General features: G+C 40.1%; 1 protein-coding gene across 2 annotated transcripts in view; it reads right to left on the minus strand.

The window, feature by feature from the left end:
• psmc1b (proteasome 26S subunit, ATPase 1b) overlaps positions 1-14,597 on the minus strand; it is a 471,402-nt gene extending 456,805 nt beyond the window's left edge. Inside the window, exons 1-11 of one of the 2 annotated variants that reach the window (XM_072444716.1) lie at positions 14,575-14,597; positions 14,061-14,114; positions 13,808-13,904; positions 13,267-13,391; positions 13,007-13,192; positions 12,676-12,804; positions 12,120-12,216; positions 10,710-10,899; positions 9,749-9,900; positions 9,060-9,214; positions 6,414-6,551 (exon numbers count right to left, since the gene is read on the minus strand). In XM_072444716.1, coding sequence (XP_072300817.1) covers positions 6,417-6,551; positions 9,060-9,214; positions 9,749-9,900; positions 10,710-10,899; positions 12,120-12,216; positions 12,676-12,804; positions 13,007-13,192; positions 13,267-13,391; positions 13,808-13,904; positions 14,061-14,114; positions 14,575-14,577 — 1,323 coding nt within the window. In that variant the 5' untranslated portion in view covers positions 14,578-14,597 and the 3' untranslated portion in view covers positions 6,414-6,416. Of the gene's footprint in view, positions 1-6,289; positions 6,552-9,059; positions 9,215-9,748; positions 9,901-10,709; positions 10,900-12,119; positions 12,217-12,675; positions 12,805-13,006; positions 13,193-13,266; positions 13,392-13,807; positions 13,905-14,060; positions 14,115-14,574 lie in introns of those variants that run through there. The other variant, XM_072444708.1, reaches the window with a different exon arrangement.
• Positions 14,598-25,578: the final 10,981 nt, after the last annotated feature.

A 25,578-nucleotide genomic window follows, 5' to 3' on the forward strand; every position in this document is an offset into this window, starting at 1 on the left:
TAGAAGTTTAAACAGCTGATGTGCAATTATTGGACTGTAATTTGTGCGATTTTTTGATGTGGTAATAAAGTTTTCTATGCAATATTGTGTAATCTTCAATATGACGTCAAATAATTACTTGTATTCATCCCCAAGGAGAAATTGTTAAGTTAAAATACAATAAATCTGTCTTATTATCAATTAAACTTCTGTGAAACTAACATAAACATACATTATGACTTAACTTGATAAAATATTGTACCCTCACAACATATTTACATGTTTGCAAGTGAGATAAATGAACAGAATATTGCACAAGGAATGACTTATGACTCAATATATTACTTATTAATCAAAAATAAGTGGGCAAGTGGCCAACAAAAACGTAATTGTACCACTAAATGCACAAGTATAAATACAATCCACTGTATTCTCCAACACGGGCCTTATTTGAGATTTTTACGAGCGTTGAAACGGCACTATTTGACGCTGGCGGAGGGATTGCCGTGGTGAGAAGCGCAGCCCGGTTGGCACTGGAGAATTTGCCGTGGTGCTTTGAGAAGACGCTCCTGATTGGCTACTGCGGACCCGCAATATTATACTCCATGTGTCCGCGATTCTGATTGGCTACAGCGGACCTGCATTGCACCAGGCAGTGGCACTTGATTGAAATATTATAAATATAAAAACAGGCTAAGTCATTAACCAAACGCATCGCGGTGTAGCGCGTCGACTGCGCCATTCGCTGAAGATATTGCGGTGAAATTCGCAGCTCCGTCGCCCGTTTGGTGGCGGAGAAAGACTTTGACGTGTCTCGAAACAGGAAGTGCGCATCTCTAAGCCGCCGCCGCCACTGCGTAATATCAATATTCAAGAAAATGGCGTTCATTTGCGCTGATTTAAATGAGTGCTTAATGTGCGCTTACTCCGACTTGTACTAAGTATTTTTAGTCAGTTTTTGTGGTAAACGCGGACTGCACAGCGCCGTAACATCGCAGTGAGTCGCTTCTTTCACATGGCACAGGCTTCAGTCTGCGGAAGTGCCACTGACTAAAGCGCCATCTGCTGGCCAAACATGGAACACTGTGGATAAATAATGACCGCTGTGGGGCAATTACTTAAAACAGCTTTTATTATTATGAATGGAACAATATATATGTTTGTATATATGTAAAGCAATAATCCAAGGCTGGTTTTTAGGCGTCTCAGACATTTTCTCTGGTTCTAGTTTCAATCCGTATTCTTGAATCTTTGCACTATTGCTTTTGTCAGAATCAGAAAAGGTTTATTGCCATTGTTATTGAACATAATTCACAAACATAGGAACTTGTTTTGGTGATTTGGTGCGACATAAAATAATGAACAATGATAAAACAACCTATATAAGTCAAAAAGGAAAACTATTTAAATCTGCTATAGGATAAAACATAAAAATAGGCTTACTATGTACACATGTATCGAACAAGCATGATCTAATTATATATTGTGCACTAATATATATATATATATATATTGTAACTTTTCTGGTAAAGGGTCTGCTTAAAACTTGAGATGTTTTAACTGTTCCTGGAATGTTCCAATAATACCTTAACCCTATAGCTAGCATTTATTGAATTACAAGTGATTTGACTGCTCAAAATAACCCAGATCTGACCTGTAACTTGGCTTGGTGTCATTCCACCGAGGCGGACAAGCTCTTAAAGGAAACCCTTCTCCTGAAAAGTTACATGGTGCACCTTTAATGAGGGAGGGCTTATGGTAGGACGGTGGTAAAAGTAGTTATAGTGACGGTTAAATTAGGAAAAGCCTATTGCAGTAAGTGACAGTGGTAGGATGGTAACGGGAAAATAGGCCTAAAAGTTGTCTTCCTATCATTGGTTTGAGAATTATGAAGGAAAAAATAGCAATTAACAGTTTAAAACTAAATATTATGTCTTTTGAGTGGGGAAAAGTTCTCAAAATCATACGGCAAGAAGCTGAACTGAATGCTTTATGGGCCTCTCCACGTGAAACCAAATCTTCTCTGTCAGTATGGATTGGAAAAAAAGTGAAATTGTACTGTGTTTTGGCAAATGTTTTTTTGACAAAGTGGTGCTATTGTTCAACCGTAAGGATTTACCGTAAGGTGCCTGTCTGTCTGTGGTGGAGTCAGGATTGCTCCTTCTCTCTGTGGGGCTCCTCAAGGTTTCTTCTTTGCCCCATAAGTTTTTGTAGTTTTTCCTCACCGAAAAGGAGGGTCTCAGGACAGGGACAATTGAGGATTCTCTGTGACAGTTATCCATTTCCTTAACTGCTGTGAACATTGGACTGATGTTGTGACTTTGGGCTTTACAAAAAGAAATGGAAGTTTGTGGAGCCAATGACGATACGGTCCAACTTTCGTGGATTATTACATGAGATATTTCTGTAAAAAAATAGAAAATCTCCCACTGAATTACATGCGGGCCTGAATTACGATATAATAAAGTTCTAAAACATGAGGTAATGGCATACACTTGTGGTTGTGATGGTAGAAAAGTGTATATGTCGGCCTATAGTGACAAGTTGTAGGAAACATTTGCAGTTTAAGATCATCATCTCTTGCACACGGATACATCTTTTGAGTGTATATATATATATATATATATATATATATATATATATATATATACATATATATATATATATTAGATTGAGAACTAAAGAATTCCACACCATTCTTCAAAACCCATACAACATAAACAGAATTCCTGATGATTTCCTCAAACACGTGCAGACAAATCCCAATCATACTCACCGCAGTCGGATTTATTTGTGGAAACGCTCTCACACTGTAAAATAACTCAGATGAAAATACAAGATATGCTCCGATATGAAGCTGCCGTGCGCTGGATTCATGTGTGGACACAGCAGAGTTCAAATGTGAAGTGAATTGATTCATTTTGGAACATCTGACTCTCGCGTCACAGCCAAGACTGATTTTACTGCTGAAGTTCTAAAAAATACAAATAGTCGTGTGTAATATCTCAGAAATAACTGGGTCCAGCCACTACATGAACCCAAACTAGTCCGTTATAGTGTATTATTTAATATATGTATTTGCCCAATCTAGAATCTTGGTAATGATCATGTATTTTTTGAGCTGTAGTCGACTTAAAGTTCCCAAATCTATCAGGATCTGTAGATATGTCGATAAGTAACAGCATCTTTATAAGTTAAAACTCCCAAAACGTATAAAAACTCTCTCTAAGCATTCTCAAGCATCTTTGTTATATTGATCATTTGAATACTAATAAAAAAATAGTCCATTACACATAATGTGGTCGACTGAGACTCCACCGACCGATTAATCAATGAAACAACCACAGAAATGTCTTTAAATGTGTTCTTTTCTGTTTTCTTTATGATTTTTTTGGCCTGTAGCTCTTGTTAGACAGGAGAGCAGCGTGAAATGGAGATGAGACTGGGGAAGGACATTGTCGGAGTCAGATTCAAAGCTCTTTTTGCATTGCATTTTCAGATAGTTTTTCCTCTTAAACCTGACATTAAAACCGTTTTCACAGAATATTCACTAACGTACTGATACTTCGATATATTGCCCACCCCTACACGCAGTTATGGAACACTAGGCATTTCAAAATTAAGAGTAAAGAACTATTTCAGGGTCATTTTAGCTTTGTTTTTAGAGCCGCATGAGTAAAGTGCCTCCTCATGGTAAATGTACAGCCTCGTCTCAGATGGGATTAATCATTATAAGACCACGCAACAGTTTTATCCAGCCTTTATTTTGTTAACTTTTGCTCCAAAGCAGTTGTTTTGAAAAGCCCACATTGCTCGGCCAGTGGGAGCCTCTTTTCACAGGACAGTGCCTTATTACACCCCCGCGCTCATCTCGTAACGCTCCGGGCTAACACGATACGCCTGATTTCCATGTTTTTTCCCCCCTTTCCATTTGCCCACAACACGCTGCTCCACACACACCCAGAGTGAAATGCGTGACTGATTTAATAAGCCTTTTTTTCCTCCCTAAGACGGGGGGGTGCCGCAGTGGATCCGTGGGCCAGCGGTGAAGTGCACTGGGGCCACTTTGTGCTGATTCTCGAGTTCCACGTGGCTTCACATCAAGAGGAATTAAATCACAGCCGCCCGCTCTCCGCATGTCAGGGCCGCGGCGAAGGGGAAAGCTTAGCCCGATCTATTTAACCGACCCCCGCTGTAATAACTTAAAGGCTGATTTGAATAGAAGTCAAATCACACAGAGCGAGAGCACCCGTCCAATAGTGTAACGGCAAAAGCACTTGTATCATGTGGTATTACTTAGTCGCAGTGTTTCTGAGAAGGAGTGAGAGTCGTTTCAAAACACCTGGGGAAGAAAAAGAACTGTTAGATTTGACTGTATAACACTTGGAGGTCGGCGTAAGCCCTCATTCGTCCAGGAGGGTTCCATTGAAGACAAATATTCCGTTGTTGTCATCTGGACTCATTCATCAGGCATTTCGACTTTCATCCAAAAATCATTCTCAATCTGTGGCTCTAGTCTGAGAACTCTGAGAAAATAATCTTTTATTGTACCATAACAACCCTGTAATGGGTCATATTAATCCTATGCGTTGCACCAATGAAATTTCCCCATGTGGGACAATAAAGGAATATCTTATCTTATTGTTAGCTGACTGCAGCTCCCTCACCACTGATGAGTACCTGATTAGCATCTGAGTGGGCCGTTTGTTGATCAGGGCGTCAAAATCTTGTTCGTAAAACAACCGTTAAAATGGAACCTTATCTCTTCTTTCAAACCATCTCTTTTCCAGATAAGAATCTTCACCTCACTGTCCTCAGATGAGTGGTTTGTGGCTTTAAGATGAAGATGCACAGCGCTCTGTGGTCCTGAATTTGCTTGTCTTCTGTGTTGATCAAATCTATTGCACTTTCCTCACTGCATGAGATTGAATACACTACATTGCCCCACTTTGCTCTGTATGTACACACACACACGAAAGCCCGATGTAGAAGAAAACTAACTTTGAAAACGTGTTTGCTTCTATAATCTGCAATTTCTCATCCAGTTTATGTCTAGCAATAAATGTAATTAATTTATGTAATTGATCTTTTTTTACATAATACACATAATTGTATAATTGATCACCATATGAAACAGATTTAAAAACAACACCAGTAAACGGCTCATTTATATAAAAAATTTAACCAAATCAAATTCCTGCAGGCCAAAGCTAGATCTGTCAGAGGCTATAAAGCAGGGCCTGGGCAGTACTTGGATGGGAAACTGCGGGAACACCTGGTGCCACAGGGGGGCGCTAGAGGGAATGTTGTAGTGTCCTTAATAAAGACATTTCACACACATCAACCATTACTATATCAACTAGTAAATAACTGAAGGGTGCCTTGAAGGTGGAAAAGCGCTCTATAAATATATTGTATTAATACAAACAAAATGGCTTAGTTCTGAAAACACTGTCATGTATCATATATTATTTGGGGAATTTTAGTTATGACATTTCTACTAAAAGTTAATTGTGCTTTGGTCAAAGAGGTCACAGTATTAATGCATCTTACATGAAACTGGTGTCCATTATTAATGTGTCACTTTGGTTGTTTGTGTCACACTCTGGCAGTGGCCTATGATCAATAATAAAGCAGCCTTTAGTTGTAAAAGCACTTTCACCACACAATATACTGTTCTATTCTCCGGCTGAGCTGCTCCAGATTAAGTTTATGGAGATGTTTAGAGTGAAAACTTTACTCTTCTTCTGCAGCGAGCGCCATCGAGCCATCAGCCTTCAAACAGTCCTGTCCCACACCAGAACCAGCTCTAGATCCATATTCTCAAAGTCCAATGTAAATATAATTCTTCTATCAAATCATAATACATCATTCTAACATATTTTTACAAACGTGAATGTTTTGTGTTTATCTCCTAATTTCGGAATCTAATTGACACGTGCCTGTAATTGGACTGCAAAATGACAAAAAAAGTGCTGAAATGTCACTTCCATAGCCTCGTTTGAAAGAGAATACAGTAGGTTTCAGCTCGCTTTGGTGCAGTTCGTAAATAGAAGCTGTACAAATATCGCTCATCTTCAAAAAAAACATCAATATTTCACTCCAACATCTTTGTTTTATTCACGTCTTGTATGCGTTCTGCTCTTGAAGGCGTCAAATCTCGCTCAGGACAAAAAACATCTCAAAACATACTCGATCCTCATCTGGCTTTACTGCATTATTCAAACTCGGAGAAATGACTGGAGAACATCAAAACAACCGCTGCAGAGTCCGAGGAGAACATGTCAGACACGCTGAGCCGACAGAACATAGTATAATGAGAATTTATTTAGCATTTCAGACACTCCGGTAACAACAGAGGGATGGAACATGACGCGCACAAAATATATGAAAACGTTCTGTAGACGGCTGTAGGGGGCGCCGTCGGCTCCGTTCACCTAAAGGTAGAGCCCCTCCGGCGTGCCCTCCTGCTTCTTGTACAAAACGTTTTCTTTCGATTTCTTGAAGTCTTCGTTGGTGACTTTCATGCGGCGTTCGCGTAAAGCCATGAGACCAGCTTCTGTGCAGATCGCCTGAGCAAACACAAAGAGGGACAATAAATGAACAGACTGTCGTGGTCTCGCTAACATGGAATTTGTGAGGTAAAATAATATGAACGTGACCTTTGTTTTTTAATAAAGTTCTTGATAGTTATGGCTAAAACGGCTATTGACTGTTCAACTTTATAAATCTCTTCAAATCAGACATTTCCTTTAAGGTAAATCATTAATTGCAACAACAGTAATAAGAAATATAGCCGCAAGCGGCAATGATCGGCCCTCGCCACGCCGCCGCCACGCCGCAAGAGGAGGGGGCGCTAACGCGCCCCAATTGTCCTTTTATTACGCCTACTGCTGAATCTGAATCTTCTCCCCTTTGTTTTACCATCAAAAAGCTATTTTATTTTGAATTCTTGGCAAAATGTGCGGCTTTGCCGCACAGACACCGTGACTCTTTGAATGAAAATGTGGATAACTTTTGATGGTCCACACCTGAAGATGAGTCTCACCAAATTTCAGGTTAATAGGGCTGACGCCCTGGGAGGAGTTTGTGAAAGTCTAAAGTGTAAACATGTTCTGGCGATTTCCCCATTGGAATAACATGAAAGGTTTCGGTCATCGTTACGGCAACGACATAACAATTATGACATGGGTCTCATTGACTTTTTTGATGGGGATGCTAAAATTGAGTTGTGTGTAATAAGTTGTGTGTATAATTTCGCAAAACTAAACATTTAACCTCCATATAAAATCTGTAGGGGGCGCTGTGGCGCCAAATGAATTTATTTCACTTCAAGTAGGTTTAGGGCAAAGAGTTTAACAACTGATTCTAATTTGACGCAATTCGGACTTTATCGGACTAGAAGAAGAAGAAGAAGAAGAAGAAGAAGAAGAAGAAGAAGAAGAAGAAGAAGAAGAAGAAGAAGAAGAAGAAGAAGAAGAAGAAGAAGAAGAAGAAGAAGAAGAAGAAGAAGAAGAAGAAGAAGAAGAAGAAGAAGAAGAAGAAGAAGAAGAAGAAGAAGAAGAAGAAGAAGAAGAAGAAGAAGAAGAAGAAGAAGAAGAAGAAGAAGAAGAAGAAGAAGAAGAAGAAGAAGAAGAAGAAGAAGAAGAAGAAGAAGAAGAAGAAGAAGAAGAAGAAGAAGAAGAAGAAGAAGAAGAAGAAGAAGAAGAAGAAGAAGAAGAAGAAGAAGAAGAAGAAGAAGAAGAAGAAGAAGAAGAAGAAGAAGAAGAAGAAGAAGAAGAAGAAGAAGAAGAAGAAGAAGAAGAAGAAGAAGAAGAAGAAGAAGAAGAAGAAGAAGAAGAAGACAATGTTTCCCATTTTTCAAATATCATAAACTATACATTACCTCATGGTGTGGGTCCCTGGTCACTGACGGGTACTTTCGTTAATTTTGAGTGGGCTCCGCCCACTTTGTGTTTTTGGCCCTCTATACAGTAATAATGTTCAATTTTTGCATTACATGCTTATATGCACGGAACATGCAAGAGATGGGGAACGTATTCGTGAGCTACTTAGCGCAAATGAGTTTACAACGGTAATGTTCCATTTTCCTACTACTAATTAGTATGCACGGGGCGTGCATGAGTGAAGGAGTGCGTTAGTGAGTGTTTGGAAGTGGGCGAGCGCTTCGCGCTCGATTTCGCAGCCGTGCTTCGCACGGCCTTACGAGATTAATAGGCCTCTCGCCAGCTTGTGGCGCTCGGGCCTAAAAAAGACAAAATATTACCATACTAAAAATGTATCCAACTAAATATAGAATTATTGTCTTTAAATTTCTTCTTAAAATGCCACATTATTTTGTACTTTTGCTGTTGTACTTTTCTGCTTCAGCCTTTGATTTGTCAAGGAATTATTCTTTCAATTTGTTGTTTAGAAACGTAAACGCCAGAGATTTTTACTACATTTTCCAGAGATAAAGCTGAACACAATCCGCTTGAGGACGTCCTTACTTACGGACAAAAGGAAACAAGTGCGCACTATAAAGGAAACTAGAGTGCACAATAAATGAAACTAGAGTGCACTATAAATGAAACTAGAGTGCACTATAAAGGAAACTAGAGTGCACAATAAATGAAACTAGAGTGCACTATAAATGAAACTAGAGTGCACTATAAAGGAAACTAGAGTGCACTATAAAGGAAACAAGAGTGCACTATAAAGGAAACAAGAGTGCACTATAAATGAAACTAGAGTGCACTATAAATGAAACTAGAGTGTACTATAAAAGGAAACTAGTGCACATTATTCTACAATATTACTGTGAGGAGTGTATATGTTCAGCTTGTGTGTAATAAAATCTAGGTGCTCATGTGTTTCATCTCTATCTAGTTGAGTAGTTGTTTTCAGCCCAAACTGCATCTGATTTGTTTTCACAGGTTTGTTTCCTCGCTCCACATTGAGCTCCGACTCGGTGCCAGACAGCAGGGCTCTCTGATCGATACCGGGCTGGAGCCGGAGGGAATAAAACGCTGCCTCGTTTAAGTTTCTGTGAGCTTTTCTTCGCCAGTGGGAAGCTCTGCGGTGAGGAGAGAGAGGCTCACTTTGATGTCGGCCCCCGAGAGGTCGTCTTTGGCCAGGATGAGTTCGTCGAGCGTCACGTCGTCGGCCACCGTCATGCGGCTCGTGTGGATCTGGAAGATTCGCCTTTTGGTTTTTTCGTCCGGCAGCGGGAACTCAATCTTGCGGTCGATTCTCCCTGAAAGCAGGTAGAGGAAAAGGAGATGGGGGGAAAAAAAAAAATACTACTTAAGCCTTTGAAATTCTCATAATCACAACTACTGATATATATTATTGTGTATTTTACTGAGCCAATGTTGATAAGAAGTGCATTTTCTATTACATGTTCCCAAGGACGGCAGACTGAAAGGAGCAGTGGCTAAATCTGGTACATTCATTCATTTGTACAGTCCCTGATAAATAATGATAAATACACTCAACAACATATAATACAGTATAATATTTTCTGAATATTGTGAAATGTGAAATACTGAACAGAGAATATGTTCTATTATGAAAAGTGAATAGCTTTTCATAAAACAAGATGTCGTCACAGTTCTGGTGAATTAAAAAGAAAAAATATAATGAAAGTAATAAATGTACAATCCTCTGAAACACATTTTCTCTGGAGCAACTGACAGACGCCATCATATACCGTGAAGCCAATCAATCAAGTAACAAATCACACACATCTCCTAAACGGCCCCTTTAGAAGACCCCGGCCTGAACCCACCAGGTCTGATGAGGGCCGGGTCCAGCGTCTCGATCCGGTTGGTGGCCATAATGACCTTCACGTCTCCTCGAGAGTCGAAGCCGTCCAATTGGTTCAGCAGCTCCAGCATCGTCCTCTGGATCTCTCGCTCTCCGCCCGAGTTCGAGTCGTACCTGCAGAGAGCGCACGGATCCACGTCAAACACACGGCCGAGAGTTTAGAGGAGAAATGACACGTTACCATTGAGTCCATACAATAGACTTTAAATTAAATGCACCGTTTGTATTGTTCTTTAAAGCGCCTTGAAAAGCGCTGGGGCGAGTCTCAGTTGTAACTCTTCCTTTTGGGGGCGGGACTAATTAGAGCTCAGGTGAGAATAAACGCTGCAGCTCAACCCACTTCCATCAGACTGAACATGAAATGACTTTTGGGTGGAAGTGGAAACATTCTGATTTCTTAAAATTGTGTCTAGATGAAACCTTTTGTACATTACAGGCCAAATGCTATAAAACAAATCCATTATTTTGTTATAATTGACATGGTTTATGTTTCGTCTATGGGACAGAAATCCCACAACTTTTTTTATCCACAACAAAGTACTTGTAACTACAGTATAAAGCAGGGCTGGGCCATTACTTTCCCGAGGGCGACATTTGAATCCAGGACCAACGCGAACATTGATGAAACAAATAAAGAATGTCTGTAAAATGTGGGCTATTGTGATCCATTACTTCACTGGATCTTTATTAAAGACACACGGGCAGACACGTGTTCAGCTCTGAACAGAAGAAAAGAGAATCATCTTCTTTAGACCGTAGACACTTAAGCACCACTCCTGGAGCAACCTGTGGCAACATTAACCGACCCAGAAGACCTGCTGCTATATTTAACCCTGACCACCACCTCCTCCTCCTGTCGGCTCAGGCGAGGCTCGGAGGTGAAACATTGTCCCCTCGGGGCGCAGATTGAACCCTGCACAAACCTCTTGGTGCCGATGGCGTCGATCTCGTCGATGAACACGATAGAGGGCGCGTGCTCCTCCGCCACCCGGAACAGCTCGCGCACGAGCTTGGGCCCGTCGCCGAGGTATTTCTGAATGAGCTCGGAGCCCACCACACGCAGGAAAGTGGCTGACGTCTGATTGGCTACAGCCTTGGCCAGGAGCGTTTTACCTGAAGCACAACAGACAGGCCTTAAAATCTTCTCTTTCACCTTCACATTTGTTGTAATAGTTGGATTATTAAGTGAAATTATTCACTATCAATACTAATTATATAACGCCTGAATACAATTTTTAACAGAAAACTATGAATTTGTCTTTCAATCGACTAGATACAAATCAATATGACTTACATTGGTGCAATAAGTAGCTTCTGTGTGTAAATATTAATGTTACTACAGTGTTCCTTGTTTATAAACATCATACCGCTATTCTAACATTTTGAAGCACGTTCATTTCAGAAAACACAGTAAAACAAATTTTGTATTGGATTTTTAAAAGTGAGAGGCTTAAATCTGAAGCGCCCAACTTTATTTTAAAACAATCAGAATCGTATGACAAGATCAGACCACTGCATCGTAAGTTTAAAAAGGTCTATTTTGAATACGTGTACATTTTAACGATGCTCCAAAAGCCTTCTGGGAGCAAGAGACAAGTTTGATAGAAATAAATACAAACTTCCTCACAGCAGGTAATGCAGCTTTCGGTCCTACATAATTTAGACTGACATTTTAGAGTTTTATTACGGTGCTTAATGTGTCCTTTTATGCAGCCAAATGGAGTCCGGGGTCCACTTATCAAACCCACATTTGAGTTTGTAAAAAGCAGCTACAAATGTCAAAATTTATAATTCACCATCAGGATTAGACCTGGGATTTACAGCACTAAACATATATATTTTAAAATTCAATCACATGTTAATTCGTGATGAATGCCTCCATTTCTTTAAAGGTTCCATAACATGCAAAATCGACTTTGAGCTTTTAACCTTCTTACATTGCTATTTGTGCTTCATACATGTACCCAGAGTGTTTTTTGATTGATTCCCGCAGTGTTTAGCTATATTACAGACTATCTCCTTTCCTCGAATCTCCGAACTGACGGGCGTGGGGCAAGACCGCGTCATAAGGGCAAGCACGCATCATCATCCCCCCTCTCCACCCCCCTCCCACAACCCTTATTATGATCATCAATTATACACTTAGGATAGACTACAAAACTTGAAAAAAAGCATGTTATGGCACCTTTAATCAATAGCACGAGTTAGCATGTTAGCTTTGACAGCTCTAATCAAAACATAAATAATAGTATGATTTTTCTTCTACTAACGTGTTCCAGACTTAATAACATGATGTTTAAGTTCAGTTGCATGTGTGAGTAAAGCGTGCGCACCGGTGCCTGGGGCGCCGTACAGAATGACTCCTTTGGGAGGTTTGATGCCCATTTCCTCGTAGTATTCTGGATGTGTGAGAGGGAGCTCCACAGACTCCTGTTCAACACAAAGACACACAAAAAAAGAGGTAATCACAGGCTAAAGCTGGGAAATATAGTGAAAGATGGACAATATTGCAAAGGTTGTTTTGGAGAGATATAAAATTAGAATATCTAGCAAAACTGCAGATTCAAATAAGAATAAAACACACCACTATCACAGAAACATTTAAAGATCAGTGTGCCAGTCTCAAGCTTGGAACAATTTAAAGGATGTATCAGAGAATCATAATTACATTTTAGATAGCCTACAAGAAGCTTCCAACAAAAACAATAATTGTGCATTTATGAACTCCATGTTCCATCATTGGATCATTCATGCTTTTGCTCAAAGTAGCTAGAGAGCTTAAAAAAATTGTTCATTCCAAAAGTCTTTAGCTTTAATTTTTCTTTGTTTCTTTCTATGCAACTGCCTTTGCTGAAAAAGAAAACCAGTCTGTGCTAAAACATGGCACACCTTGATCTCCTGGATCTGGTTGTCGAGTCCTCCAATGTCTGCGTACGTTTCCTGTGGCGCTTTTTCTACTTTCATCACCGTCACTAAAGGATCTGTGTCGTCCATGAGAACTCCAATCACTGCATGCACCTGGGAGGAAAATCAATATTCAGTATTTAATATAGCAAACACTGACCAGGTTTTAGGGGTTAAATAGGAGCCCCAAAAGATCTAATAATCATCTTCATTTTCATATACTGCCAAACACAGCATTGCAATCAATATCGTAACAAAACGTCACACCGTTTTTGCTTGTATAATTAGCAATATCCATAATATAATGATGGTTTACCTTGTGATTGAGCAGCACCGAGCAGCCGGGCTCCAGCAGGTCCTTGTCCACAAACGACAGGATGCTGACGTAGTGCTCTGATCCAACAGAGGTGGATACGATGGCATGGTTATCGTCGATGATTTCCTCCAGAGTGCCCACAGACATCGGAGTGCCTCTGAGGTCGTCCACTTTAGACCTCTCCTCCTGCAACAGCACAAAGATGAAACATACGCGTCTGCTTTTGATGGATCACTTACGACTAGGAGTAAAGGCCTGACCTCCTGCTTCTCCTCCAGGGGCTTCATCTGCTCCTGGTTCCTGATGAACTCCTCCTCCATCAGCAGGTAGTCTTTGATGCGCTCCTGTTTCAAGAGCTTCAGGCGGCACTGAGTGTGAGGGGTGACTAGAGGGTCACAGTTATGAGCGAGTTACACAAGTGCAATCCCAAATAAGCAAATAAGTCAAAATTCCTATGATATGGAGGAGATTCAAGGAGATTCAGTCCACAAGAACAAGACAATATTTTTTACATAAATTATAAGAACACATTTTACGTTCCAGTTCACAATTTAGCGTCCCGTTTCTTTTTTTTTCTGTTATTGTAGCACTGCTTTTTGGAACTACATCGCCTCAAGAGGTGCGACTCAACAGCGTTAAGCAAGTTTTTGTCCAAGCCAAATGTAAAAAAATCTCAACATAATATTCCACAATCTTGTGAGATTTTGTGGCAGGAGCGCTTTAACATCTGTGTTTGTGTATCAGCTTCACTGCAGTGCCTCAGTAAAAGTAGCTCATCACGGTTTGCACTACATTTCTTACCAAGTGGAAGTTTACTGGCAGCATCTGGCCCCTTGGTCTTCTTCTTTTTCTTTCCAACTCTGGTGGGAATGGGGGGCTCATACTTCTTTTTCTTATCCTAAGTGTACACACATTTGGGAAATATGTTTTCATTTTCAGATAGTCAGTAGTGAAAACAAATATTTAATATGTTTTAAACAGCTGCATTGTAACAACAAACAGTGGAATGGAAAGCCTGTTTATTAGCAGAAATCAGCGGTGTCATCCTCCTCACCTTGTCGTCCTTCTTTCCTCCTCCAGGTCCGTGTCCTCCACTCTGACTTTGTCCCTGTACAGAAACATTTGTTAAAAACCTCCAGAACTCTACAGGCTTGAATGTTATCATGGTAAAGACTGTCCTCAGCAGCAGCGTTGTTTACGTTGAGCTGGCATGACTTAGCATTAGCTCTAGACACATTCAGCCTGACAATTCAGACACACAATTGTTATGTTTATATATTTGTTAAAACAGTAGCGCATTGTACAATAGATGATATATGTAATAATGTTAAAGTTAGCCATAGAAGAAAAAAGCTGGAAGCGGCGTTGTAGCTTTACGGTTAGCCACAAGCAGATACATCACAGTACGTTTTTACTCGTTAGAATATCCAAATAAATTGTCTTTCAGTTCATCATTTGGAGTTGACATTTGAATACCATTTTAAATGGTACATTTCGTCGACATTAATCCATAATATGATTTGATTTCAAGGTAAAATCGCCGCAAAGAAAACTGCTTGCTCACTTACCATTGTTGCCTGTCGCTTGGATATGACGTCAAACTATTACGAATTATTCACGCGACGAAAATGACAACGCCGTTAAAGCGCCCTCTAGCGGTGAGTGTAGTGAAGCTAATCACACGTCATCAGCATGGAGCCATTCAAATGTTCAATCTGGACTTAATTACCCCTTTCATAGTAATTTATTTTTCATATCCTAAACATACTATTATGCTGTTATAAAATGTATTATAATTTACATTGTTAATAGATGAATAAATAAATAAATACATAAATAAACAAATAAACAAACAAATAAATAAATAGTGTAGGGTGAATGTAGTTGGGGCATTGAGGGAAATTCAAGCTCAATAACTGCCATAACACTGTAGTTATTTTATTATCATTATTTATTATTATTATTCATTTATTTGTCCAGGAAGGTCCCATTGAGCTATAATATTTCTTCTTACAGGAAGTCATTGCGTACATATTTTTTTAAAAGCTTTTATCAATTGTTACATACAAAGATAAATATGTTGCATTCACAGGATTATAACACAACCTCAGATGGGCAAGAGCCACTTTTCCCCTTTGATTGGGTGAGACTTTGCCATGAAAGGAAAATTCACATATGTTTAACCTGAGCATTTCTGTTAATGATTAGAACCAGGAACTCATTGTATTACACAAATTAATTGCTATGGTAACAGGGCTCATTTTTCATCACCCTGACAGCAATGGATAGGTCAAAGTATAACAGTCACTGCTATGAAATTTCCCCATGTGGGACAATAAAGGAATATCTTATCTTATAGGATATTTCCAAGTGTATTGATTTTGCACTAAAAATAAACCTAAGATGGTGGTGCATAACCTTTTCCATCAATTTAGTAAAAGTAAATAAACCTAACACTATAAATATAGGGCATTATTTGCAACTGTATTCATTTAATGAATCATCCTCTTTGTCTTCATATTCTTATTATAAGACCTTGAATGCTAGAAATTCACACATGGGTTTCAGAATGATGAAAAATTAGGACTGCTTCCAAAATAACTAACAAATTGATACACATTGTTAGGCGATGTTTAGAATGGTAAAAAGTCCTCAAATAGTTCAACTGACTATGTCCTGTTACATAATTTACAACAAACCTGGCAGTGGCTGCAGGTTAGTAAACAAATCCTTCTGAACATCATTTGTCCTTGACAGCCTTACACCTTCAGCTTTAATGGTCGTCCGTCATTCTCCTGCATGTGCTGTTGCTGTGTGTCACATGAGCTTGTGACAGATCAGTAATTATGTACACTTCTACAATGTGTGCCCATTCTAATCATGGCATTAAGGTAATTGGCGTAGGCCTAATGTGGCTCACAAATCTGCCCATACAACCCGATATTTGAATACATTATGGACCTGTGAATGAAGACATATTATTCATGACAGGTTTGAATACCTACGTTGAAGTCAATGGTCAGTGAGTGAATTCTCTAATGATCCAGGTTTTTCTGTTTGCATGATTCTTTGGGTGTTTATGTGAGTTTTCTCCAGTCTCCACTTTCCCCCATCAACCTAAAACATGGACATGCCGACTCAAGATCTGGAGATGGATCCCTGGTCCCTGTGTGGAGGCTGCTCACTGCTCCAGACAGAAGCTTAGGTCAAATGAGAGAATTGATTTCCATTTGGCATTTAATTTCACTACAGAATGAGGGAATCAGACTGTGGACTCTCCAATGAATTGGATTATATTATGCCATATGTTTCTTCTTGAACATGGTTAGTGATTGAAGACTGATTTCATATTGTTGTATAAAAAAAGAAAAAGTAGCGGGGAGGAGATGCCCAGAATCCCCTTTGGCTATATGGAAGAAACAAATACAGTGTTACATGTTTTTTTAATGATTAGGCCCTTTGTTTGGTGACATATTCTCGTCAATAGCTTTATGTCAGTTACATGGTTTTTCGTGAAGTAATGTAAGAAATGCACACAATACCATTCAAAATGCAGGGGAAAAGTATGCACAAGCAACATGTTTTTTTTGACAATTTAAACACGTTGTCTCGTGTTTTTTTTTTGTGAAATATTAACTATATGTCCAACCAGGAAGTAAAATAATAAACTTAACTAACATTGTCGATAAGATGTTGACTCTGTTTTAGTGAAATGTGTAGTCCAACCTGTCAAATGCACGTTAACATGATTTTCAAACGCTCATGCAGACATGTCATTTGTTAGTGTCACTATGCTAAATAACTCATGTTCAATGGTCTTCAACACGTACTTTTATCCACTCTGCACTGGCATATTGTGTTTTCCAGTGTTCATTTTGTATTAATCCACAAAAAACAGTATATTCCCTAACAACAATAATACATGCTGTTTATGTTCACAACACATACATAAAACATAAAACATAAAGCATTCTGTCCAGTAACTTATTCAGAATGTGCAAAATACCTCCCCTGATTTAACATTGTTTGGCTGTATTATGATAATTATCTGCTACATGCATTTTACACTTTTCCCCTCACACTAACAAATTAAGTCAAATGTTTTATTTTTGATTTCCCTTTTGTGGCAGTTGGCAAGAGTTGTTCCATTAGAGTTTATTTGATATTATAATCAACTAATATAATTGAAAACCAGGACAGAAAAAGCTATTGACAAAGACTCATTGTGTCTTCAGCCTCTACACAAGTATCTATAGCTCGTAAGGGCATGTCTCTCTTATTATTGTCCCACGGTATATTCTTGGAAGTCTTTGTGTATTTTTGTTTGATTTGCGCCGGCATTAACATTGGCAAAGCTAATCTCCTGTGTACAGTCGTCTCCATAGCGAAGAGTGGAGGCTGCCGCTCGCTACTGTTATTTTTAGCATTTGTTGGAGATCACAAAAAGGTTTTGCTTTCGTGAGATTTTGATTGCAGCGACTGATGTTTGCAGAGAAAGTGTTTAATGAGGAACACTGTCAGACTTGTTTTCTGATGGAGGGACACTTTGACCTCTGGACAAAATAGAACGGAATCAATGGAGTTTGAGCTTTCCCCAGTGTTGCTCAGTGCAACAGTGACAATTGGTTTTGTCTTTACTTTTGGGAATAGTTCTGGTTTAGACTTGGTTACAGTTGGTGTACTTGATTTTTAAACTGGGAAAGAAGAAAGTACAGAGCTTTTCAGTGTTTGTAAAGAAAAATATTGTTTCATTAGCCCGGTACCATTCCAGGAGTAAGGCAAGCCAAGTTTATTTGTAGAGCACAATTTGTACACAAGGCAATTCAAAATGCTTCACACAACAGGAAAAAAATGCATTAGCACCAAAGCCTTTTCAATGGGAGAGTTGGCGTTAACCTTCAAACATCACAAACTATTTGGCAACTGACGACCACTCGACCCCACAAAAATAATACCAGAGCCTTGTTGGAAAACATTAGCACGTGTAGAAGTGTTTTGTGTAAATTGTTATCGGAAGCGATTAGCAGCAGTTTGAGCATACATGCTAACTCCCTTGTAACAAACATTTCTTAAATCTGATGTTATTCTGGTCAACAGTGCACCAACACAGTGGGCTATAACAGTTTGTCTTGTTTCACCAAGCGCCACAAATCCTACATAGTAAGTGGTTGAAATAGAGGTTGAAGGTAGACAACGATAGCCATTACTCATTGGCAAATGTAATGAATGTAACAAATGTGCGTGCGTTGTCTTCAGCTTTTCAGCTTGTCAGCTTTTACTTACTGCCCCATTAAAATGAAAGTGATGGAATGTAAACACATCACTCCTGGAAGGGTCTACTATATAGTGTCATATATATATATATATATATATATATATATATATATATATATATATATATATATATATATATATATATATATATATATATATATATATATATATATATATATGTATGTCATATATACACATCAGTATATCATGTGCAATTACTGTGAAATTCATCTGCAATCTATGTGCTGTCGTGACACATATTCATGTGCAATTACTGTTGTGATCACATGCAATGGTATTTATGTATTTATTTATTTATTTTTATCTTTATTATTTTTTCCCCTCCATCCCTTGTTGGGAAATGGGAGGTTTTGTCTATGGGAGTTTTTGTTTATAGGAGATCTTCTACTGAGAGTGTTTTTCAAACTTCCTATAAGTGATCTGTTCTTTTCCTCTGTATCTGCCTCTGTATCTACCTGCATTGCATCAATGAAGTTTCCCCATGTGGGACAATAAAGGAACATCTTATCTTACATAGGCATTTTAGAATATCTATCTTGTTTCTTGCTCTCCCAAACCCTGTGGCACATCCATTCACATGCATGCTTTGTTTAGGCACAACTAGCTTTAAAACTGCTTTTTCAGATTGTGGACATGTTGCTAATATGCTTGTTTAAGAAGACAAAATCTCCACCTGGATTATTGGCAAGATTAGGCGCCTGAAGCCAAGGGGCGGAGAAACCGCCTGGAATCTCTTTGAATCAAGTTGAACATATTGTACAACAGCCTGGGCCTTTACTGTCTCATTTGGACCATCTGTGAAAGTTGATAGATGAGCTGAGGGGGAGGAACAGTGCAGAACAGCAGAATCACGTTTTGATCACATTTCTGATCAAAACAGATCTGGTCCAATCAGCTGTGATCCGACCTGTTCATCCCACGGCCCTGGAGACAGGTCCTGCCGGTCCTGACAGGAAGCCGATCACCTTCTCAGTAGAGCGCTCAATGCACTGTAGTCTCTGTTTGTCCCTGGCTGTGGCTCCAGCGTACCACACGGTGATGGAGGAGGTGAGGATGGACTCAATGATGGCCGTGTAGAACTGCACCATCATCTGCACTGGCAGCTTGGCTTTCCTCAGCTGCTGCAGGAAGTACATCCTCTGCTGGGCCTTCTTGATGAGGGAGCTGATGGTGAGCCCCCACTTGAGGTCCTGAGTGATGGTGCTGCAGAGGAAGCGGAAGGAGTCCACAGTGATGATGGGGGAGTCTGATAATGAGGGGGGGCTGGGCGGCTGTGTCTTTCCTGAATTCCACAATCATCTCCACTGTTTTCTGGGCGTTGAACTCCAGGTTGTTACCGCTGCAACAGGACACCAGCCGGTCCACCTCCCTCCTGTAGGCAGACTCATCCCCGTCCGAGATGAGCCCAATGAGGGTGGTGTCGTCCGCAAACTTGATCAGTTTCACGGAGTAGTGGCTGGAGGTGCAGCGTACAGCCGCACACACTGCCTCTGATCCGTCAGGAAGTCGGTGCTCCCCTTGCAGGTGGAGTCAGGCACATTGAGCTGGAAGAGCTTGTCCTGGAGCAGAGCAGGGAGGATGGTGTTGAATGCAGAGCTGAAGTCCACAAAAAGGATCCTGGCATAGGTTCCCGGGGAGTCCAGATGCTGCATGATGAAGTGGAGCGCCAGATTAAGTCCTGTGATCGGGGGCTTCTTGGGGACAGGGACATTGAAGGACGACTTGAAGCAGGCTGGGACATGGCATGACTCCAGGGATGTGTTAAAATGCCAGTGAAGACAGGGGCCAGCTCGCCTGCACAGTGTCTTAAAGTGGCAGGAGTGATACCGTCTGGCCCAGGGTTCAGGGATTGGATTCCCGAAATAGCCTGCTTACATCCTGTTCCTGAACTGTGACTAAAAAAACTGGAACTAGATCCGTAGGAGTTGTGGTTCTGATGGATAAGAGCTCTTCACAGGTGTAAGAGCAAGCTGACACACATTTTACGAACAAAAACAGGCAAAATAAAGAGCACTGATGAGACATGCTGTCAGTCTTCTCACGTGTTACACAGCACTGCATTTCCCTTCATGCATTTGGACCTTGTAGTCCATCAAGGCGCTGCAGTTGCTTTTCACCGTGTTGGAGCTGGCTTATGTATCCATAGTTTTTCCACTTTCGGTCAAGCAGGAACTCTGTTGCATAAAGTGTAAAATGTTCATGTGCACCAACTAGTCAACAATGCACAAATTCTGTGAAAATACTTTTTAGTCTGTGTAGAACTTATTTTCTCTCAAGGTCGGTAGCCCTATGTTGACTAACACAACCAGAAGGAGGATAACAACTGATGGCGGTGCCCAGATGGACTTCCGGAATAAGGTAAACAGAGAATAGTTTAAATCCAAAATGTTTTACAATTCGATGCAATTGGACACAGGTCTGATTTTGTCACTGATTTGACTATATTTAAGAGTATTTAAATTTTAGCCTTGATTTTGCTCTAGTTTAGGTCAGTTTTTCTGTAAAAAATATTTTCGGAGAGGTTGACATTTTCTTGTGAGTTATCGGCCCGGAGTGAAAAGTTTGAGAATCATTCAAAAGTTACGTAAATTAATGTTGAATTCAATTTTTTCTTTATTAATTTCTTCATTTCCTGCAAGTGCATGTTAATAATGTGAATTTCATTAATCCTCCACATGGCAGAATTAAACAGCCACATAAGAGCTCTCTTCTTATCATAATTCATAAAGTGTCTACCAAAGTCATTACCCAAATACCCAGTTGCATAGATAGTTGTGTTACCAGAATCAGAATAAGATTTTTTTTGTTGCCATTGCCAATGAACAGAATTCATAAACATAGGAACTTGCTTTGGTGATTTCGGTGCAACATAAAACAATGAACAATAATACAACCTATATAAAGTCAAAAACCTGAATTGAAAACCTTTATTGATTTTTTTGTCATTTTACATGATGATGGACTTCATGAACCAAAGCATTCAAGACATTTTTCATTTGGGACATTCATTTGCTACAGTTTTCCCTCAAAAAATACCACTGTTTTTTCTTCGTTGTTGGTTTTCCAAAAGTAATTTCACATCTGTAAAATCTGCCATTGCACCTTGTCCTGTTCACTTTTGAGCTGGTGACGACCAAGACAATTTTCAATTTTCAGCTCTTCACAATGCGGCAACAGTATTCTACATTCAGGGCAAGTCCATGCATCTCATGTGTATTTCATGAATTTGTTGATTTTGCAGACATGCATTAAAGCAATTCTTGTGTCTTTTCAACATCGACATTGAGTAGTATAACCCCATGAAGTAGACTTTTGTGGTTTCGTTTTCTGCGCATTAAGACTAGAATTGATGTAATTTCTATTTGACTACAAGGTGTGCTATGTATCTTTTCTGGTCTCCATTTATGCTATCATCGTTAACTTGTATTTATTCAATTATAATCAACAATCAAAGAGGTCTTTTGTTGCCAAAAAGTAAATACATTAAAAAAACGCATTCTTACGGCAAGCGATAACGCCTCTCCACAGATCTGACCTGTAACTTGTGGCATCTGTTTGTCTCCATGAGATAATGTTTAAACTGCATATGACAGATTTTATTACACATTTCACTAAAACATATTGAACATGATTACATTTGAGAATAAAATGTTATCTGTTTTTCTCCAGTGTGATCATTTTGGGGAAGTTTACAATTGAACTTCCTGGTGGAGCAGAAGATGCAAAGTCATTGTTGTCAAGCAACCGTAGTCTAAACAAGGACCAAAATCCTGTCAGTTGTGTATAAATTGTCTCTGCATTTTGGAGTGTCTCTTATTGATGACAAAGGTAGATTGTGTTTAGAATTCAGTTCCTGTAATTTCAAACTTGTATTAATTCAAATTTTCTTTACAAATTGCAACTTGACAGATTTATAAAAATAAGCAGAGGTTATACCCACCAAATAAATAATAATGAATCAAAAAACAAAACATGAAAACCTGTCATTTATACAAATGTCATACACTGGAACAGCATAATCTATAACATCTCAATGAAGACAAGGAGCTGGTGAAAGGTTTTGCTTGGTAAAATTGAAATAGTTTTTTCTTTAGCATCGATCGGTTGGAGGGAATTTCACAAGTGCCAGATTCAGAATAGGTCATAATTATGGGCATTTTCAACACATCAAAGTGACATTTTAGCATTTTCTTTCTTTATTTTTACACTTTAAAATGTGATGCTTTCTGGACTGCATTGTTACAATTGCAAGCTGCTGCTAACATCCAGGACACACTGTAATAAAAACTGATACAGCACCAGTTTGGTCCATCACCTTTTAAAATATCCAGCAAATTAAGGTGGTCTGGCCAAGGATGGTTGTGAAAAATGCCTCATTACTTATTATCTGTTCTGCTTTCTAATGTGGTGATATACTGATTGTTCATATGCTGAAATTTTATTTTTGCTATTTGTAACCCATGTCTCAAATCCGGTTCTAAATGATTGATATTGCCCCCTCATACACTTTCATTGGCCCAACCACAAGGGGCGCTAGTATAAAAATGGCCGAACCACCAAGCCATTTCCGCTTCCTGCTCCGGCTGTGGAGTGAAAACGTATGGTTATGAACTGTTAAACGTCTCGAAACTAACTGAAGCGGTTACAGATCATTCCAAGACTCAATGGTGAGTGAACTACAACTACACCAAATTGAACCGCTTTGTTTAAAATGTATTTGCTTTCGTTGTTGTTTAGATGTTTGATGTTTTAGTTACTTCCGCGTTTTACCGCGGCAAATTTACTTCCGCCTTTCCCGCGGCAAACTTTCCCCGTTGTTTAGATTGATTGTTGCGCAACATTTGTGAATGAACATTAAGAACGAACGTTAAGAAATGTGAATGAAGCTGAATTTGATTTTCCATGAATGAATTACATTTAATTAACTTTGCTTTTTTAATCAACGTGTGTGTGTGTGTGTGTGTGTGTGTGTGTGTGTGTGTGTGTGTGTGTGTGTGTGTGTGTGTGTGTGTGTGTGTGTGTGTGTGTGTGTGTGTGTGTGTGTGTGTGTGTGTGTGTGTGTGTGTGTGTGTGTGTGTGTGTGTGTGTGTGTGTGTGTGTGTGTGTGTGTGTGTGTGTGTGTGTGTGTGTGTGTGTGTGTGTGTGTGTGTGTGTGTGTGTGTGTGTGTGTGTGTGTGTGTGTGTGTGTGTGTGTGTGTGTGTGTGTGTGTGTGTGTGTGTGTGTGTGTGTGTGTGTGTGTGTGTGTGTGTGTGTGTGTGTGTGTGTGTGTGTGTGTGTGTGTGTGTGTGTGTGTGTGTGTGTGTGTGTGTGTGTGTGTGTGTGTGTGTGTGTGTGTGTGTGTGTGTGTGTGTGTGTGTGTGTGTGTGTGTGTGTGTGTGTGTGTGTGTGTGTGTGTGTGTGTGTGTGTGTGTGTGTGTGTGTGTGTGTGTGTGTGTGTGTGTGTGTGTGTGTGTGTGTGTGTGTGTGTGTGTGTGTGTGTGTGTGTGTGTGTGTGTGTGTGTGTGTGTGTGTGTGTGTGTGTGTGTGTGTGTGTGTGTGTGTGTGTGTGTGTGTGTGTGTGTGTGTGTGTGTGTGTGTGTGTGTGTGTGTGTGTGTGTGTGTGTGTGTGTGTGTGTGTGTGTGTGTGTGTGTGTGTGTGTGTGTGTGTGTGTGTGTGTGTGTGTGTGTGTGTGTGTGTGTGTGTGTGTGTGTGTGTGTGTGTGTGTGTGTGTGTGTGTGTGTGTGTGTGTGTGTGTGTGTGTGTGTGTGTGTGTGTGTGTGTGTGTGTGTGTGTGTGTGTGTGTGTGTGTGTGTGTGTGTGTGTGTGTGTGTGTGTGTGTGTGTGTGTGTGTGTGTGTGTGTGTGTGTGTGTGTGTGTGTGTGTGTGTGTGTGTGTGTGTGTGTGTGTGTGTGTGTGTGTGTGTGTGTGTGTGTGTGTGTGTGTGTGTGTGTGTGTGTGTGTGTGTGTGTGTGTGTGTGGCAAGCGACCCATGTGACCTAAGAATCTGGTAGGATCACGCTTTGTTTTTTCCCCGGATACGGACACCCTAAGTTGGAATATTTTTTTTCGTTTAACTCGGAATATATTCACCTTTTTTTGAGATCCTACAAACTGAACTTAAGCACCCAAAGGAACAGAACTTTGCTGGGAACCTCTTTTGTTGTTTTGAATATTTATTTATATTAATACAATTTATACTACAACGTCCTCCTGTGTTACTTTTTTTTTCCCCACAAGCTCCTGTGGCCGAACTTAGTCATTTCTGACAGTCAAATGCGTATTATTCAGGCTTGTGTATCATTGTCTTATAAAATGGGATGGTACACGATTGAAATAAGAAAAATATAGTCACATTTTGGTGTAATTTGTCCTATCTAAAATGAATTTAACCTCTTTGGCTGCGTTCACACTGGCTTTGAGCCCGGTAGACTTGGATTGGTCCTTTTCTAGTCCCTGGTTAGTGGTTTGATTCTGAGTTAAGTCCCAATAAAGTACCAATTTTGCAGATTGCCGTGCGGGCAAGTGTGAACGCAGCCAAACATCTCCCTGCCATGTGGTTTTCGTTTTGCATATTGCCGCATCATTATTTCAACACTTTACTGCTTTGTAAAGCCGTCGTTTTGGCAGGATGGACCAAATATTCCTTCAAACATCTTCACAAACTATCGGGAACACAGCTTGTGAATGTGCTCTTGTAATGGGCCCGACAGCGCGGCGCATGATCCTCAGTTCTGCAGCGAGAGTGCGTGAAGATACTCGGGTCTTTAAATCTCCGGGAGAGCAGTAGAACGGGGCTTTATTGATCACCATGGAAACTGAGGCCCTGGCCATTACGCGCGCGGCCGTCCAGATGTGCTCGGATCGTTGGTGCGCTCTTTTTTACACTACACGCTGAAGGATGCTCCTCGTCTCTTCAGCGAGGGCTGTGATGTGCGGGATGTGGAACGTGGCGTCGTGTTCAAGTTGTGGGATCGGCTGATGTCAAACTCTCAGGCGGAGGACGGCATAATTTAAGGGTGATTCACTATTTAGACAGTGACGTAAAGTAATTGTGAAAACAACACAATGCGGCGGAGTGCTTATAGCCTAAATCAATTTGCAGCACGTGTCCCTAGAAGGACTTATCACACAACTTTTAATTGTATTTGAATTGGCGATTTGAGAACGCAGGCGGAAGTGCGCATGCCACTCCCCCGTGCGGACTGATACAACACACACGTGCGTTTGTTTATTAGTGCAACGGATCACATCGCATCTCTCGTCTCCCGTAGATTTCTGTCTTCTTATGAGTCAGCT

This window comes from Eucyclogobius newberryi, unplaced genomic scaffold (genome assembly GCF_026437365.1).
Source record: "Eucyclogobius newberryi isolate DKJ021-1_F unplaced genomic scaffold, fEucNew1.0.hap1 SCAF_1, whole genome shotgun sequence".
Classification (NCBI taxonomy): Eukaryota; Metazoa; Chordata; class Actinopteri; order Gobiiformes; family Gobiidae; genus Eucyclogobius; species Eucyclogobius newberryi.